Here is a 19,352-nt window from a genome sequence, read left to right on the forward strand (position 1 = left end):
TCAGTAGCAGATTCTGCTAAATCGCAAAGTCTTGAAAAAATCTCTTGCTGAGGGCCGCCTTGTACAGGGCAAGACCGCCCAGCATGAGAAGTGCCGCCCAGTGCTGCGATCGCTTTCAAAAATGGTAGCGCAACGCAGGCACTGAGGCCATGAAGATTACCAGTAGCCCTCCTGCATATGCACCATGGCTGTGTATGCAGGTGCACTGGCGCCATGTTTACCCCCATAGTGGCCGTGCGTGTCATCACGTGACCGACCCCTAAAATGGTCTGGTCACGCCTACATTGTTCGGACCACTCCCCCCTAATGCCGTGTCACTGTCCTCCTGACGCTGCCCCTGTCAATGAAGTTGCGATTACATCCTCCCGGGATGCAACGTCGTAAAAAATTTCCCTTGAACTCCCAAGCAAACGATATAGGGCCTTATTCAGTATGAGTTGTAGTTTTGCGAAAAATTTGACAAACTACAACTTTTTCCACTAACATTTTGGGGGACCCCCAGCACAGGGCAAGTCCGATTCGCATACCGGTCCCCCTCCTCCCCGCCAACATGCGAACGCTTCACTAAGCAGCGAAGCACTCGCATAATTGTAGTCCCCTGTCTCCGCAGCCCAGCTGTGTAGGCAGACGGTGGGCCACCATGATTTGGGTGGCAGTGGCTGTTTGTGACGTCACGCAGCCGTCGCGGCCAACCCTGCAAATGGTCCAAACATGCCAGCCATTGTCCAGACCATGCCCCCCCAACAGTACGTCGACGTCAACAATACGTGGGGTCGACGCCCCATCACTGGACGTGAACGCAGAAGTGCTAAAATCGGCAAGTAGTGATCTTAGCACTTCTCCGTAGCATGCTGAATCTCCCCCATAGTGCGTACAGACTGTGCAATCTTGCAAAAGATATTGTCAGTGGCCACATCCAGGAGTATGCTGTCGTTGACAATATCCTCAGATTGAGCTGCATGTAGGGCCAACCAGGAGACATCGCTGCTGACCGTGGGGGCCTGTAAATAGAGCGTACACACTTGATTTGAACGATTTGTCCTGCCAATCTGTTAGAATCGGGCAAATCGTTCAAAATATCGTCTAGTGTGTACCCAGCTTCAGTATAATAATAATCAGGGTAATAATAAGGGTAATTCTGTTGTTGATAGCCATATCTTTCAAAAATGTATTGATAACTACTTAGTCCAACTAATTGAGGAACCAACTAGGTACAATGCAATCTTAGACCTGGTATTAACAAACAATGGGGATTTGGTATCAGGTATTATAGTAGGGGAACCCATAGGAAACAGCGACCACAATATGGTCACATTCAATATCAGTTTCTATAAACAGCCCTATACTGGCTCAACTAGGACTCTAAACTTTAGCAAAGCAAATTTTGATAAGATGAGGGTATTTTTCAGGGATATTGAATGGGAAGGTTTATTTTTAGGAAAAAATACTACGGAGAAATGGGAGGTACTAAAATTCCTGCTAGCTAAAAATACACTCAAATTTATTCCTATGAGCAGCAAAAAAAGGAATAAAAATCATAAACCGATGTGGCTTAACAAAAAGATTAAGGAACTTATGGGCAAGAAAAGGCGAGCATTTAAAAAATACAAATCTGACGGGGAAGCAGAGTCATTTCAGCACTATAAGGAATGTAACAAAATTTGCAAAAAGGAAATAAGAGCGGCTAAAGTAGATACTGAAAAACTAGTAACAAAGGAAAGCAAAGCGAATCCCAAAAAATTATTTAAATACATTAATAGCAAGAGATTAAAGAAGGAGAGTATAGGCCCTTTAAAAGACAAGTTGGGAGTCTTAAGCAAAAATGATAATGACATAGCGGACACACTAAATGAGTTTTTTTCAACAGTATTCACTAGAGAGGACCCAATTCAGGGACTGACACACAATCTCAATAATGAGAATATCCCACTGATAGGTACTTATTTAAGCGAGGAAGTAGTCTGTGACCGATTAAAACATTTAAAGATAAATAAATCACCAGGGCCCAATGGTATTCACCCAATGGTTCTAATGGAGCTTCACTCTGAACTGGCAAAACCGCTATCTTTGATCTTTAAGGATTCAGTTATATCAGGTATGGTTCCCAAAGACTGGCGTATAGCGGAAGTAGTGCCTATATTCAAAAAGGGAAGTAAAGCTGAACCAGGTAATTAGTTAGTCTTACATCTATAGTGGGGAAAGTATTGGAAGGTATTCTAAGAGATAGTATTCAGAAGTTCCTTGAAGTCAATAAGGTCATTAAAAGGAATCAACATGGGTTTATGAAGGACAGATCCTGTCAAACCAACTTACTTAGCTTTTATGAAACAGTAAGCGCAAACCTAGATCAGGGTAAAGACGTGGATGTAATCTTTTTAGACTTTGCCAAAGCGTTCGATACTGTACCACACATGAGACTTATCTACAAGCTACAAGAATCAGGGCTAGGAAGCACAATATGCACTTGGGTCAAAAACTGTTTAGATAATAGGGAGCAGCGCGTTGTGGTTAATGGATCTTTTTCAACTTGGACTGAAGTGCTAAGTGGTGTGCCGCAAGGCTCAGTATTAGGACCGCTATTGTTCAATATTTTCATTAACGACCTAACAGAAGGTCTAGAGAGCATGGTGTCAATTTTTGCAGATGATACCAAATTGTGTAAGGCTATAAATACAGAGGAGGATGCCGAGTCTCTTCAGAACGACTTAGTTAAATTAGAAGCATGGGCAGCCAAATGGAGAATGCGCTTCAACACAGACAAGTGTAAGGTAATGCACTGTGGTAACAAGAACAAAAATTACACCTACCTACTAAATGGGGTAAAATTAGGGGATTCTGTACTGGAAAAGGACTTAGGTGTCTTCATAGATAGCAAACTAAGCAGTAGTACCCAAAGTAGGACTGCAGCAAAGAAGGCTAATAAGATATTAGCATGTATAAAACGGGGTATTGATGCTAGGGACGAGAGTATTAAACTCCCGTTATATAAATCACTAGTGAGGCCACACCTTGAATACTGTGTACAATTCTGGGCACCGTACTACAAAAAGGATATCCTGGAGCTAGAAAAGGTTCAGAGGAGGGCGACCAAACTAATTAAGGGCATGAAGACGATGGAATGCAAGGAAAGGCTTGAAAGACTAGGCATGTTTACATTGGAAAAGCGGAGACTAAGAGGGGATATGATCAACATCTACAAATATATAATGGGACAATACACAGAGCTTGCGCGGGACCTGTTTTTGGTTAGATCAACACAGAGGACTCGTGGACACTCGCTCAGGTTAGAGGAGAGGAGATTCCGCACAATACGGCGTAAATGCTTTTTCACGGTAAGGACAATACGTGTTTGGAATTCCCTGCCTGAGGGAGTTGTAATGGCGGAATCTGTCAACACCTTTAAGAATGGGTTAGATAAATTCCTAATGGATAAGGATATCCAGGGGTATGGTGCATAGTCATGCATTATAGTTACTATAAATAGGGATAAAATGCAACGGCTGACAGCAGCATCAGTCAGAAATTTTAGTCAAATCATCATGCATAGGAGACCACAAATATGTTGAACTCGATGGACAATTGTCTTTTTTCAACCTCAGATACTATGTTACTATGTAACTCTGATTTGTATATACTATAATGGCTCTTTAGAGTTTGTCACTGTTGCTTTTGGAGCCTATGAAGGCAATATAAAAGTAATCCTTTTTATAGTTTTAAGGTGACTTTTCTTGGGAATTGTTGAGATATTTATGTAAAGTTAATTGGAGGAGTGAGCTCATCATGCATAATTATTTAATATGTACTTATTACATTAATAGCACAGCTTTGTCTTCTGTATTATTACTGAAGGTTTTCACCCAGCACTGTCCTAACCTGATGGGTCCAATTGAGTACCTAAAGGATTTTGTCACTCCTGACCTTGACATACAGGTATGTTGTATCTGTCCTCATGTGTGATTCAAATATATATTAAATATAAATAAAATGAGTGATTTCAATTTTATTTTGACTGCAGCGCAGTGGTGACATTAGCAGTGCGCCTATTCTCCAGCATTTTTATTATAACAGATAAGGCCTTGTGTAGGTCAGGCACACTTTTTTTTACCCTACGGTATTTGCATGTGGCTTGCAGAGTGTTTGGAACCCTACAGTCACTACCCTACAGTCACCTGGAACATCCAAGGGATACTCTGGTGGTAGTCTAGTTACCCTTCATGGAGAGGACCTTTCCCATAAGCCCCTGGGTCCTTGTCACAAACTATTGGGAATAGCAAGCTGTGGCGAGCGGAGCGAGAAACTAAGCCTGAAGCGTGGTGAGGGTCCAATGGTGCATAGAATAAACAAAATAACCTCAAGCAAACGTAGAACGGATAAAACATTTAGGTGCTGTAAGGGCAGAGGTTATCTACTGCCATTTCGTGCTGTCACTTCCTGGTCCTGATCACGAAGGAAACATAGACACAACCATAATCCGCTGCACATCCTTAGGATGTCTGAACAGTGATCTACTTCCTAGTGCACGGGTTCCGGGGGTGAGGCCCTGCTCCAGCCCTGATTGGAATTAGTATTTAAAAATGTTGGTCTGTCCCTATGTCTGCTGACCATCTTTAACAGCTTCTGTATTACTTTCATGGAACTAAATTCATCCATATGCAGAGTTGCCAGCGGACCGCTGCTATCTGTAAGCTTAATTATAGAGCCATCATCCTCATCATCAGGACACACCTTCACAAGCCTTCACTTGTTGCACATAATACTCCTGAAAATAGTTGCATTTACATTTACATTTTACTCTGCATATCCCGCATTTCCAATGACTCGCCCTCTCTGAACTTTTACTACATTAGAGTGTCCCATTACAGCCCAGTTGTGCCCCTCAGTCGCAAATGGAGATTGCGACTAAAATATGTAAGTCTCTGCATATCTGCACTTGAGGACACTTGGATTCCGGCGCATGCTCACTGTGCAAGCTAACACTCCGCAAACAGGGATACATTCATCCCATAAATGTTTGCATGAAGGTTAAGGAAAAGTTACCTTGGAGAATAATGGAAGGAAACAGTACGTGAAGATAGTAAATCATTGAAAATATATTCAGTGTTCCTAACCACCAAGACACACACACACAAAGTCTAGTGACAAGTAAGTGTTAAGAGCAGGCTTGGACTGCACACATTGGGCCTGATTCAGATGTGGTTGGAGTAGCTATCGCTGCTGCTTCTATGTAAGCTCTAATGTGGTAATGCAGCAGGAGACGTCACGCCTCCTGCATGCTTTACTTATCTGAGCTGCGTTTTAGGATGCAGTATTGAATCAGCTCCGACACCATCAGCTGGTTACTTGACCCATTGGGTCACGCAAGCCGACCTGCCACAAGTCCTACCAATAGGCCAGGAATTCTATTGTCCTCGACGGAGATCCTGGCCTTGTCCCTCTCCTGCTACAGTGGTGAGACGCCTCCATTTTAACAAATCGTCGCCCCCTCTCTGTCCCCAAATGACAGCAGATTGTCAATCGCTGACAGTTTGATGCTATAGTGCAACGGACGTTGCAGACCCATGCTGCACATGTGCATGCGCAAAGTACCAAACATCGGTGGTTTGCAGCATGCGCCGCATTAACAACTGGACCTGAAACAGGCACATTATTTCTCTAACGTCCTAGTGGATGCTGGGGACTCCGAAAGGACCATGGGGAATAGCGGCTCCGCAGGAGACTGGGCACAAAAGTAAAAAGCTTTAGGACTACCTGGTGTGCACTGGCTCCTCCCCCTATGACCCTCCTCCAAGCCTCAGTTAGATTTTTGTGCCCGAACGAGACGGGTGCAGGCTAAGGGGCTCTCCTGAGCTGCTTAGTGTAAAAGTTTAAAGTAGGTTTTTTATTTTCAGTGAGACCTGCTGGCAACAGGCTCACTGCACCGAGGGACTAAGGGGAGAAGAAGCGAACTCACCTGCGTGCAGAGTGGATTGGGCTTCTTAGGCTACTGGACATTAGCTCCAGAGGGACGATCACAGGCCCAGCCATGGATGGGTCCCGGAGCCGCGCCGCCGGCCCCCTTACAGAGCCAGAAGAGTGAAGAGGTCCGGAAAATCGGCGGCAGAAGACGTCCTGTCTTCAATAAGGTAGCGCACAGCACCGCAGCTGTGCGCCATTGCTCTCAGCACACTTCACACTCCGGTCACTGAGGGTGCAGGGCGCTGGGGGGGGCGCCCTGAGACGCAATAAAAAACCTTTGTTTGGCAAAAAAAATACATCACATATAGCTCCTGGGCTATATGGATGCATTTAACCCCTGCCAATTTTTCCATTAAAAAGCGGGAGAAAGGCCGCCGAGAAGGGGGCGGAGCCTATCTCCTCAGCACACTGGCGCCATTTTTTCCTCACAGCTCCGTTGGAGGAAGGCTCCCTGACTCTCCCCTGCAGTCCTGCACTACAGAAACAGGGTAAAACAAGAGAGGGGGGCCACTAAATTGGCATATTAATATATACAGCAGCTATATTAGGGAAAAAACACTTATATAAGGTTATCCCTGTATATATATAGCGCTCTGGTGTGTGCTGGCAAACTCTCCCTCTGTCTCCCCAAAGGGCTAGTGGGGTCCTGTCCTCTATCAGAGCATTCCCTGTGTGTGTGCTGTGTGTCGGTACGCTGTGTCGACATGTATGAGGAGGAAAATGATGTGGAGGCGGAGCAATTGCCTGTGTTAGTGATGTCACCCCCTAGGGAGTCGACACCTGACTGGATGGTCTTATGGAAAGAATTACGTGATAGTGTCGGCACTTTACAAAAGACTGTTGACGACATGAGACAGCCGGCAAATCAGTTAATACCTGTACAGGCGTCTCAAACACCGTCAGGGGCTATAAAACGCCCGTTACCTCAGGTCGATACAGACACTGACACGGACACTGACTCCAGTGTCGACGGTGAGGAAACAAACGTATTTTCCAGTAGGGCCACACGTTACATGATCACGGCAATGAAGGAGGTTTTGAACATTTCTGATACTACAAGTACCACAAAAAAGGGTATTATGTGGGGTGTGAAAAAACTACCCGTAGTTTTTCCTGAATCAGATGAATTAAATGAGGTGTGTGATGAAGCGTGGGTTTCCCTCGATAAAAAACTGCTAATTTCTAAAAAATTATTGGCATTATACCCTTTCCCGCCAGAGGTTAGGGCGCGTTGGGAAACACCCCCTAGAGTGGATAAGGCGCTCACACGCTTATCAAAACAAGTGGCGTTACCGTCTCCGGATACGGCCGCCCTCAAGTAACCAGCTGATAGGAAGCTGGAAAATATCCTAAAAAGTATATACACACATACTGGTATTATACTGCGACCAGCAATCGCCTCAGCCTGGATGTGCAGTGCTGGGGTGGCTTGGTCGGATTCCCTGACTGAAAATATTGATACCCTGGACAGGGACAATATATTATTGACTATAGAGCATTTAAAGGATGCATTTCTATATATGCGTGATGCACAGAGGGATATTTGCACTCTGGCATCAAGAGTAAGTGCGATGTCCATTTCTGCAAGAAGAGGGTTATGGACGCGACAGTGGTCAGGTGATGCGGATTCCAAACGGCATATGGAAGTATTGCCGTATAAAGGGGAGGAGTTATTTGGGGTCGGTCTATCGGACCTGGTGGCCACAGCAACGGCTGGGAAATCCACCTTTTTACCCCAAGTCACCTCGCAGCAGAAAAAGATACCGTCTTTTCAGGCTCAGTCCTTTCGTCCCCATAAGGGCAAGCGGGCAAAAGGCCACTCATATCTGCCCCGGGGCAGAGGAAGGGGAAAAAGACTGCAGCAGACAGCCTCTTCCCACGAACAGAAGCCCTCCCCCGCTTCTGCCAAGTCCTCAGCATGACGCTGGGGCCTTACAAGCGGACTCAGGCACGGTGGGGGCCCGTCTCAAGAATTTCAGCGCGCAGTGGGCTCACTCGCAAGTGGACCCCTGGATCCTGCAGGTAGTATCTCAGGGGTACAAATTGGAATTCGAGACGTCTCCCCCTCGCCGGTTCCTGAAGTCTGCTTTACCAACGTCTCTCCCCGACAGGGAGGCGGTATTGGAAGTCATTCACAAGCTGTATTCCCAGCAAGTGATAATCAAGGTACCCCTCCTTCACCAGGGAAAGGGGTATTATTCCACGCTGTTTGTGGTACCGAAGCCGGACGGCTCGGTGAGACCCATTTTAAATCTGAAATCCTTGAACACTTACATAAAAAGGTTCAAGTTCAAGATGGAGTCACTCAGAGCAGTGATAGCGAACCTGGAAGAAGGGGACTATATGGTGTCTCTGGACATCAAGGATGCTTACCTCCATGTCCCAATTTGCCCTTCTCACCAAGGGTACCTCAGGTTTGTGGTACAGAACTGTCACTATCAGTTTCAGACGCTGCCGTTTGGATTGTCCACGGCACCCCGGGTCTTTACCAAGGTAATGGCCGAAATGATGATTCTTCTTCGAAGAAAAGGCGTCTTAATTATCCCTTACTTGGACGATCTCCTGATAAGGGCAAGGTCCAGGGAACAGTTAGAGGTCGGAGTAGCACTATCTCAAGTAGTACTACGACAGCACGGATGGATTCTAAATATTCCAAAATCGCAGCTGATTCCGACGACACGTCTGCTGTTCCTAGGAATGATTCTGGACACAGTACAGAAAAAGGTGTTTCTCCCGGAAGAGAAAGCCAGGGAGTTATCCGACCTAGTCAGGAACCTCCTAAGACCAGGCCAAGTGTCAGTACATCAATGCACAAGGGTCCTGGGAAAGATGGTGGCTTCTTACGAAGCGATTCCATTCGGCAGATTCCACGCAAGAACTTTTCAGTGGGATCTGCTGGACAAATGGTCCGGATCGCATCTTCAAATGCATCAGCGGATAACCCTGTCTCCAAGGACAAGGGTGTCTCTCCTGTGGTGGTTACAGAGTGCTCATCTCCTAGAGGGCCGCAGATTCGGCATTCAGGATTGGGTCCTGGTGACCACGGATGCCAGCCTGAGAGGCTGGGGAGCAGTCACACAGGGAAGAAACTTCCAGGGCTTGTGGTCAAGCATGGAAACGTCACTTCACATAAATATCCTGGAACTAAGGGCCATTTACAATGCCCTAAGTCAGGCGAGACCTCTGCTTCAGGGTCAGCCGGTGTTGATCCAGTCGGACAACATCACGGCAGTCGCCCACGTAAACAGACAGGGCGGCACAAGAAGCAGGAGGGCAATGACGGAAGTGGCAAGGATTCTTCGCTGGGCGGAAAATCATGTGATAGCACTGTCAGCAGTGTTCATTCCGGGAGTGGACAACTGGGAAGCAGACTTCCTCAGCAGACACGATCTTCACCCGGGGGAGTGGGGACTTCACCCAGAAGTCTTCCACATGATTGTGAACCGTTGGGAAAAACCAAAGGTGGACATGATGGCGTCCCGCCTCAACAAAAAACTAGACAGGTATTGTGCCAGGTCAAGGGACCCTCAGGCAATAGCTGTGGACGCTCTGGTAACACCGTGGGTGTACCAGTCAGTGTATGTGTTCCCTCCTCTTCCTCTCATACCAAAAGTACTGAGAATCATAAGAAGGAGAGGAGTAAAGACTATACTCGTGGCTCCGGATTGGCCAAGAAGGACTTGGTACCCGGAAATTCAAGAGATGCTCACGGAAGACCCGTGGCCTCTACCTCTAAGAAAGGACCTGCTCCAGCAGGGACCATGTCTGTTCCAAGACTTACCGCGGCTGCGTTTGACGGCATGGCGGTTGAACGCCGGATCCTGAAGGAAAAAGGCATTCCGGATGAAGTCATCCCTACCCTGATCAAAGCCAGGAAGGATGTGACCGTACAACATTATCACCGTATTTGGCGTAAATATGTTGCGTGGTGCGAGGCCAGGAAGGCCCCTACAGAGGAATTTCAACTGGGTCGATTCCTGCTTTTCCTGCAAACAGGACTGTCTATGGGCCTCAAATTAGGGTCCATTAAGGTTCAAATTTCGGCCCTGTCAATATTCTTCCAAAAAGAACTAGCTTCTGTTCCTGAAGTTCAGACGTTTGTCAAGGGAGTACTGCATATACAGCCTCCTTTTGTGCCTCCAGTGGCACCTTGGGATCTCAATGTAGTTTTGGGATTCCTAAAATCACATTGGTTTGAACCACTCACCACTGTGGACTTAAAATATCTCACATGGAAAGTGGTAATGCTGTTAGCCCTGGCTTCAGCCAGGCGTGTTTCAGAATTGGCGGCTTTATCCTATAAAAGCCCTTACCTAATTTTTCATACGGACAGGGCAGAATTGAGGACTCGTCCTCAATTTCTCCCTAAGGTGGTTTCAGCTTTTCACTTAAACCAGCCTATTGTGGTGCCTGCGGCTACTAGGGACTTGGAGGATTCCAAGTTGCTGGACGTAGTCAGGGCCCTGAAAATATATGTTTCCAGGACGGCTGGAGTCAGAAAATCTGACTCGCTGTTTATCCTGTATGCACCCAACAAGCTGGGTGCTCCTGCTTCTAAGCAGACGATTGCTCGTTGGATTTGTAGTACAATTCAGCTTGCACATTCTGTGGCAGGCCTGCCACAGCCAAAATCTGTAAAAGCCCATTCCACACGGAAAGTGGGCTCATCTTGGGCGGCTGCCCGAGGGGTCTCGGCTTTACAACTTTGCCGAGCAGCTACTTGGTCAGGGGCAAACACGTTTGCTAAATTCTACAAATTTGATACCCTGGCTGAGGAGGACCTGGAGTTCTCTCATTCGGTGCTGCAGAGTCATCCGCACTCTCCCGCCCATTTGGGAGCTTTGGTATAATCCCCATGGTCCTTTCGGAGTCCCCAGCATCCACTAGGACGTTAGAGAAAATAAGAATTTACTTACCGATAATTCTATTTCTCATAGTCCGTAGTGGATGCTGGGGGCCCATCCCAAGTGCGGATTGTCTGCATTACTTGTACATAGTTATTGTTACAAAAATCGGGTTATTGTTGTTGTGAGCCATCTTTTCAGAGGCTCCTTCTGTTATCATGCTGTTAACTGGGTTCAGATCACAAGTTGTACGGTGTGATTGGTGTGGCTGGTATGAGTCTTACCCGGGATTCAAAATCCTTCCTTATTGTGTACACTCGTCCGGGCACAGTATCCTAACTGAGGCTTGGAGGAGGGTCATAGGGGGAGGAGCCAGTGCACACCAGGTAGTCCTAAAGCTTTTTACTTTTGTGCCCAGTCTCCTGCGGAGCCGCTATTCCCCATGGTCCTTTCGGAGTCCCCAGCATCCACTACGGACTATGAGAAATAGAATTATCGGTAAGTAAATTCTTATTTTTTAAGCATCGTAAGAAGTTCTACCATGCTGAGACTTGTAGTACCATGCAGGAGATTGGAAATTCAGATGCACGCTCTAAGCATTAAGGGCACTCATAGTAAAAGCAATTATGGTAAATTCTACAGTTAACATGGAGTGTAAATGAGGTCTGTAGCGCATACTTGGCCAAACATGAGAGCCTATCCAATATGTTAAGGTGAATCCCAAATTAGTGTTCTCATTGGGGTAAATTTACTAAGATTCGTAATTTCCGAAAAAAGGTCAAAGTTCAATCACGAATGACATCGACAGTGTAAAACTGCAACTTTTTGAATTGATTACGATGGATTTACTAAGCTGTCGTATTCGGGTTTTTCTTTTCTTCCGATGTCGATGTCATTCGTGGTTTTTTACCTATTTTTACGGCAGTGATTAGCAAAACACTGCCGACTTTTTTTACAATCAATCTCGGCCGGATCTGTGTGATCCGTGGTGGGGTTTATTTTTTTTTTTTTTTTAATTAAACACTGTAAAATAATAAAAAAAATTGCGTGGGGTCCCCCCTCCTAAGCATAACCAGCCTCGGGCTCTTTGAGCCGATCCTGGTTGCAGAAATATGGGGAAAAAAATGACAGGGGTTCCCCCATATTTAAGCAACCAGCATCGGGCTCTGCGCCTGGTCCTGGTCCCAAAAATACGGGGGACAAAAAGAGTAGGGGTCCCCCGTATTTTTGAAACCAGCACCGGGCTCCACTAGCTGGACAGATAATGCCACAGCCGGGGGTCACTTTTATATAGTGCCCTGCGGCCGTGGCATCAAAAATCCAACTAGTCACTCCTGGCCGGGGTACCCTGGGGGAGTGGGGACCCCTTCAATCAAGGGGTCCCCCCCCCCCAGCCACCCAAGGGCCAGGGGTGAAGCCCGAGGCTGTCCCCCCCCATCCAATGGGCTGCGGATGGGGAGGCTGATAGCCTTTGTTGTAAAAGAAAAGATATTGTTTTTAGTAGCAGTACTACAAGGCCCAGCAAGCCTCCCCCGCATGCTGGTACTTGGAGAACCACAAGTACCAGCATGCGACGGAAAAACGGGCCCGCTGGTACCTGTAGTACTACTACTAAAAAAATACCCAAAAAAAGACAAGACACACACACCGTGAAAGTATAATTTTATTACATACATACACACATACATACATACTTACCTTAAGATCCCACGCAGGTCGGTCCTCTTCTCCAGTAGAATCCAAGGGGTACCTGTTGAAGAAATTATACTCACGAGATCCAGGGGTCCAGGCTCCTCGGGAAATCCAGGGGTAATCCACGTACTTGCATAAAATAAGAAAACGGAAAGCCGAGCCACGAACTGAAAGGGGCCCCATGTTTTCACATGGGACTCCTTTCCACGAATGCCAGAAACCCACTCTGACTGATGTCTAAGTGGGTTTCTTCAGCCAATCAGGGAGTGCCACGTTGTAGCACTCTCCTGATCGGCTGTGTGCTCCTGTACTGAGTGACAGGCGGCACACGGCAGTGTTACAATGTAGCGCCTATGCGCTCCATTGTAACCAATGCTGGGAACTTTCTGCCCTGCGGTTGACCTAAAGTGACGTCACCGCTGAGCAGAAAGTTCCCAGCATTGGTTACAATGGAGCGCATAGGCGCTACATTGTAACACTGCCGTGTGCCGCCTGTCACTCAGTACAGGAGCACACAGCCGATCAGGAGAGTGCTACAACGTGGCACTCCCTGATTGGCTGAAGAAACCCACTTAGACATCAGTCAGAGTGGGTTTCTGGCATTCGTGGAAAGGAGTCCCATGTGAAAACATGGGGCCCCTTTCAGTTCGTGGCTCGGCTTTCCGTTTTCTTATTTTATGCAAGTACGTGGATTACCCCTGGATTTCCCGAGGAGCCTGGACCCCTGGATCTCGTGAGTATAATTTCTTCAACAGGTACCCCTTGGATTCTACTGGAGAAGAGGACCGACCTGCGTGGGAACTTAAGGTAAGTATGTATGTATGTATGTGTGTATGTATGTAATAAAATTATACTTTCACGGTGTGTGTGTCTTGTCTTTTTTTGGGTATTTTTTTAGTAGTAGTACTACAGGTACCAGCGGGCCCGTTTTTCCGTCGCATGCTGGTACTTGTGGTTCTCCAAGTACCAGCATGCGGGGGAGGCTTGCTGGGCCTTGTAGTACTGCTACTAAAAACAATATCTTTTCTTTTACAACAAAGGCTATCAGCCTCCCCATCCGCAGCCCATTGGATGGGGGGGGACAGCCTCGGGCTTCACCCCTGGCCCTTGGGTGGCTGGGGGGGGGGACCCCTTGATTGAAGGGGTCCCCACTCCCCCAGGGTACCCCGGCCAGGAGTGACTAGTTGGATTTTTGATGCCACGGCCGCAGGGCACTATATAAAAGTGACCCCCGGCTGTGGCATTATCTGTCCAGCTAGTGGAGCCCGGTGCTGGTTTTAAAAATACGGGGGACCCCTACTCTTTTTGTCCCCCGTATTTTTGGGACCAGGACCAGGCGCAGAGCCCGATGCTGGTTGCTTAAATATGGGGGAACCCCTGTCATTTTTTCCCCCATATTTCTGCAACCAGGATCGGCTCAAAGAGCCCGAGGCTGGTTATGCTTAGGAGGGGGGACCCCACGCAATTTTTTTTGAAAAAATAAGCACTTTCCCACCCCTTCCCACTGATATACATGCACGGATCTCATGGATCCGTGCATGCCTATCCAATCACGAATAAAAAAAGCAGGTCTGTTTTTTTTTAGCACTTTTTTACGAGTTGTAATTTTTCACGGCAGTGTTTGTTCTTTTTTTGCTTTGCACTTCTTAGTAAATGACCGAGATTCATACTTAAACAGCCGCGTTTTGACCGATGGTGTATTCATTCGTAATTTTTTACCTGAACTTGCAAAAAATTACGAATGCCCTCATCACTGCCGTGATTAGTGCTTAGTAAATTACCGAGATGACACTTTGATGAAAAAACGGCATCTCGGTCAAAATCGGGAGCTTAGTAAATTTCCCCCATTGTGTTAGGAACAAACAGTTTGTGGTGAAATGATGATACTCTCCTATTGTATTTTGAGCACGGTGCCGATATAATAACTTGCAGCAGAGTTAGGTACAGATTTTGCAGGCACTTGTGACTGACACATATTGACACCAGCTCGGCAAATTAGATGGGGAGAAAATTGAAAATGTTTAATATGTTGACTGACAATCTGCTTACAGATATTGCCATTTTCTTATAGTGTGTGCTTGGTAGTATCTTGTGAGTGATTTTGTATTTGATGCAACTTTTCTTATTCTTCCTGTACTACAACGCTATATTGAAGTACTGCATGACTATGACTTATTTATGACAATTTACATTATACAAGGTGTAAATTTAGAACCTACACAGGTAAATAGCAATTTGAATCAGGTCAGGTGGAAGTTCCCTTGATGCGCATATTAAAATTTCAGAAGATGCTCCTACCCATTATGTCTCTCTGATGTTCAAACAATGACGTACAGAATATGTGACACATGACATGCAGAGATATATATAGTCAGAAAAATAAATATTTTTAAATAAATATAATGTTTTTTTAAAAGCTGAAAAAAAGATGCCTCAATTACATGAACAGGCCCTTATTTTACTCAACCTTCCCCTGATCATCCTGTTGTGTCTACAAGCATAACAAGACACATGCAGTGGTGCAAGTAGAAAAAATGTATTATAGGTACTGTGTGCGTCCACACCAAAAATGGGTGTGGCCAAATGCCACATGGGGCATGGCCAATGAAAATGGGGGCGTGATACACATATGGGGGAGGGGCAGATACACATATGACCCCAATAGTGCCAGATACACGTTGCCCCACAGTGCCAGATATACATTGCCCCACAGTGCCAGATATATGTTGCCCCAGAGTGCCAGATACACATTGCCTCACTGTGCCAGATACACAAATGCCCCCAGAGTGCCAGATATACATTGCCTCACAGCAGGGGCGGATTGGGATTGAACACCAGCCCGGGAAATTTATGGAAGCAGCCCTAATGGGGCAGAGACTGTTGAGGGAAAGGACTCTGTCAAGAGGGCGTGGTCACTCCTCAGAGGTCCTGATTCTGAGATAGACACAGTTGGGGCCTCCTTTGCTTTACGTTAGGTTAATGTTTACCTGCCACTTTATGTGTATGATGCTACAATGCCCTTCCCTGATGTACATCCGTACGTCTGAATATAAAAGGACTGATATGCCCACTTTCAGTGTCTACTGACACAGCGGTCATGCCTTTATTCTACTTCTGATTTTATTGATTTTTCTACAAACCCCTTTTTTTTTTAACCTCATATGTTTCATTGCTCAGGTTTGATGGTATGGACCCGGATACTCCCCTCTGGCACTCTACTTTGTTTCCTGAGCTGGGGGCTCTTGAGGGTGGGGTGGTATGGGCTTCTCACACCATAGTCTCCATATCACAGTTGTACAGTGATGGCACCTTGAAATCTTTTCAGCAATTAAAGGAAGAATTTAGCTTGCCTAACTCTTACTTTTATAGATTCCTACAACTCCGACATGCCTTGCAGTCACAGTTTAGGGATTCACCACCAGTGCTTCTTCCTTTTCCCATAAAGACCTTCCTAAGTTCACTGGGATGAGTTAAGGTGATTTCTTTCACGTACTCGTACCTTCTTAAAACATTTCATGCAGACCCCCTCTCGAGACTCTGTGTGCGTTGGGAATGTGATCTAGGCCCCATAGACGAGGAAGATTGTGAGCTTACCCTGGAATACCCGTGTATGGGCACTAAGTCACTTAGGTTTCAACAAATACAGTTCTTTATTTTGCATAGATCCTATATGACACCGGCTCGGCTGGCCAGGTTTGGGGCTGGGAACCTAGATGTTTGCCCTAAATGCGGGGCCGCTGGGGGTTCCTTTTGGCACCTTGTGTGGGATTGTCCTTCCATACAGGTGTTTTGGTCTGGGATCGGGTCGATTCTGGAACAGACGGGGATACCTAGAAGCATGCTGACCCCGAGATTTTGTGTACTGGGGATGGGGGACATGACTCATGGTCCAAATGGGAGGGCCTCTATGCTCGCAGTATCTGCGCTCTAGCTAAAGTGTGTACTGCGAGGTCATGGATGGCCTCACATTGTCCTTCTTTATCTGCTTTTAAGGCCTTGGTGAATGATACTCTTTTTAAAGACCGCTATATACATGAAAAATATTGCTATTACTAAATACGAGAAAATATGGTCCCCTTGGATTGAATCTGTATATTCCTCTCCTGCTATTGCGCTATAGAGAGTACTGAGATCTAGTGGCAATATATGCCTTGGGTCCTGCTGTGCTGAGCTGTGCTATTACTTAATGATACTTCACTTCACTTTCTTTACTCTTGTTGCCCTTAGGTCTGTTTTTGTTTGTTTTGTTTTTGTTTTATTTTTTCTAAGTTTTATGTGGGCTATACTAAAGCCTACTAGTTAGATTTGCAAATGCAAATTAGATGGGGAGAAAATTGAAAATGTTTAATATGTTGACTGACAATCTGCTTACAGATATCGCCAATTTCTTATAGTGTGTGCTTGGTAGTATCTTGTGAGTGATTTTATATTTGATGCAACTTTTCTTATTCTTCCTGTACTACAACGCTATATTGAAGTACTGCATGACTATAACATATTTGTTCCCACATGTGCACTGCGTTATCTGTATATCTATTCCTTTATTGAATAAAAAAAATACTCTCTTTAAAAAAAACCTTATATGTTTCAAAGTACAGGGAGGGGGAGCACACACTACATACAGCACAGTATAGTTAGGGGGAGCACACACTACATACAGCACAGTACAGGAAAGGAGCACACACTGCATATAGCACAGTACAGGGAGGGGGAGCACACACTACATACAGCACAGTACAGGGAGGGAGCACACACTACATACAGCACAGTACAGGGAGGAGGAGCACACACTATATACAGCACAGTACAGGGAGGGAGCACACACTACATACAGCACAGTACAGGGAGGGGGAGCACACACTACATACAGCACAGTACAGGGAGGGAGCACACACTACATACAGCACAGTACAGGGAGGGGGAGCACACACTACATACAGCACAGTACAGGGAGGGAGCACACACTACACACAGCACAGTACAGGGAGGAGGAGCACACACTATATACAGCACAGTACAGGGAGGGAGCACACACTACATATAGCACAGTATAGGGAGGGGGAGCACACACTACATACAGCACAGTACAGGGAGGGAGCACACACTACATATAGCACAGTATAGGGAGGGGGAGCACACACTACATACAGCACAGTACAGGAAAGGAGCACACACTGCATATAGCACAGTACAGGGAGGGGGAGCACACACTACATACAGCACAGTACAGGGAGGGAGCACACACTACATATAGCACAGTATAGGGAGGGGGAGCACACACTACATACAGCACAGTACAGGAAAGGAGCACACACTGCATATAGCACAGTACAGGGAGGGGGAGCACACACTACATACAGCACAGTACAGGAAAGGAGCACACACTGCATATAGCACAGTACAGGGAGGGGGAGCACACACTACATACAGCACAGTACAGGGAGGGAGCACACACTACATACAGCACAGTACAGGGAGGGGGAGGACACACTATATACAGCACAGTACAGGGAGGGAGAGCACACAAGTAGTGAACACAGACACAGGGGACCAGCGTAGCGGAATCTGTCCCAGTGGCCAATCCGCCACTGATTACATACATAGCCACCACATTATTACACGAATAGTGGGGGTAATTCCAAGTTGATCGCAGCAGGAAATTTTTTAGCAGTTGGGCAAAACCATGTGCACTGCAGGGGAGGCAAATATAACATTTGCAGAGAGAGTTAGATTTGGGTGTGGTGTGTTCAATCTGCAATCTAAATTGCAGTGTAAAAATAAAGCAGCCAGTATTTACCCTGCACAGAAACAAAATAACCCACCAAAATCTAACTCTCTCTGAACATGTTTTCTCTGACGTCCTAAGTGGATGCTGGGGACTCCGTCAGGACCATGGGGAATAGCGGCTCCGCAGGAGACAGGGCACAAAAGTAAAAGCTTTAGGATCAGGTGGTGTGCACTGGCTCCTCCCCCTATGACCCTCCTCCAAGCCTCAGTTAGATTTTTGTGCCCGGCCGAGAAGGGTGCAATCTAGGTGGCTCTCCTAAAGAGCTGCTTAGAGTAAAAGTTTTGTTAGGTTTTTTTTTATTTTCAGTGAGTCCTGCTGGCAACAGGCTCACTGCATCGAGGGACTTAGGGGAGAGAAGTGAACTCACCTGCGTGCAGGATGGATTGGCTTCTTAGGCTACTGGACACCATTAGCTCCAGAGGGAGTCGGAACACAGGTCTCACCCTGGGGTTCGTCCCGGAGCCGCGCCGCCGACCCCCTTGCAGATGCCGAAAAGTGAAGAGGTCCAGAAACCGGCGGCAGAAGACTTTTTAGTCTTCATAAGGTAGCGCACAGCACTGCAGCTGTGCGCCATTGTTGTCAGCACACTTCATAGCAGCGGTCACTGAGGGTGCAGGGCGCTGGGGGGGGCGCCCTGGGCAGCAATGATAGTACCTTATTCTGGCTAAAAATACATCACATATAGCCCCTGGGGGCTATATGGATGTATTTAACCCCTGCCAGGTCTCAGAAAAACGGGAGAAGAAGCCAGCCGAAAAGGGGGCGGGGCCTATTCTCCTCAGCACACAGCGCCATTTTCCCTCACAGAAATGCTGGTGGGAAGGCTCCCAGGCTCTCCCCTGCACTGCACTACAGAAACAGGGTTAAAACAGAGAGGGGGGGCACTTATTTGGCGATATGACTATATATATTAAAATGCTATAAGGGAAAAACACTTATATAAAGGTTGTCCCTGTATAATTATAGCGTTTTTGGTGTGTGCTGGCAAACTCTCCCTCTGTCTCCCCAAAGGGCTAGTGGGGTCCTGTCCTCTATCAGAGCATTCCCTGTGTGTGTGCTGTGTGTCGGTACGT

The 19,352-nt window shown here is 46.5% G+C and overlaps 1 protein-coding gene across 1 annotated transcript in view; it reads left to right on the forward strand.

Moving 5' to 3' along the window:
- Positions 1–19,352, forward strand: part of NCKAP1L (NCK associated protein 1 like) — a 616,762-nt gene that overhangs the window by 317,890 nt on the left and 279,520 nt on the right. The window contains exon 26 of the mRNA XM_063952202.1: positions 3,850–3,930. Within this exon, the coding sequence (XP_063808272.1) occupies positions 3,850–3,930 (81 nt within the window). The remainder of the gene's footprint in view (positions 1–3,849; positions 3,931–19,352) is intronic.

The sequence above is a fragment of the Pseudophryne corroboree genome, chromosome 2 (assembly GCF_028390025.1).
Source record: "Pseudophryne corroboree isolate aPseCor3 chromosome 2, aPseCor3.hap2, whole genome shotgun sequence".
NCBI lineage: Eukaryota > Metazoa > Chordata > Amphibia > Anura > Myobatrachidae > Pseudophryne > Pseudophryne corroboree.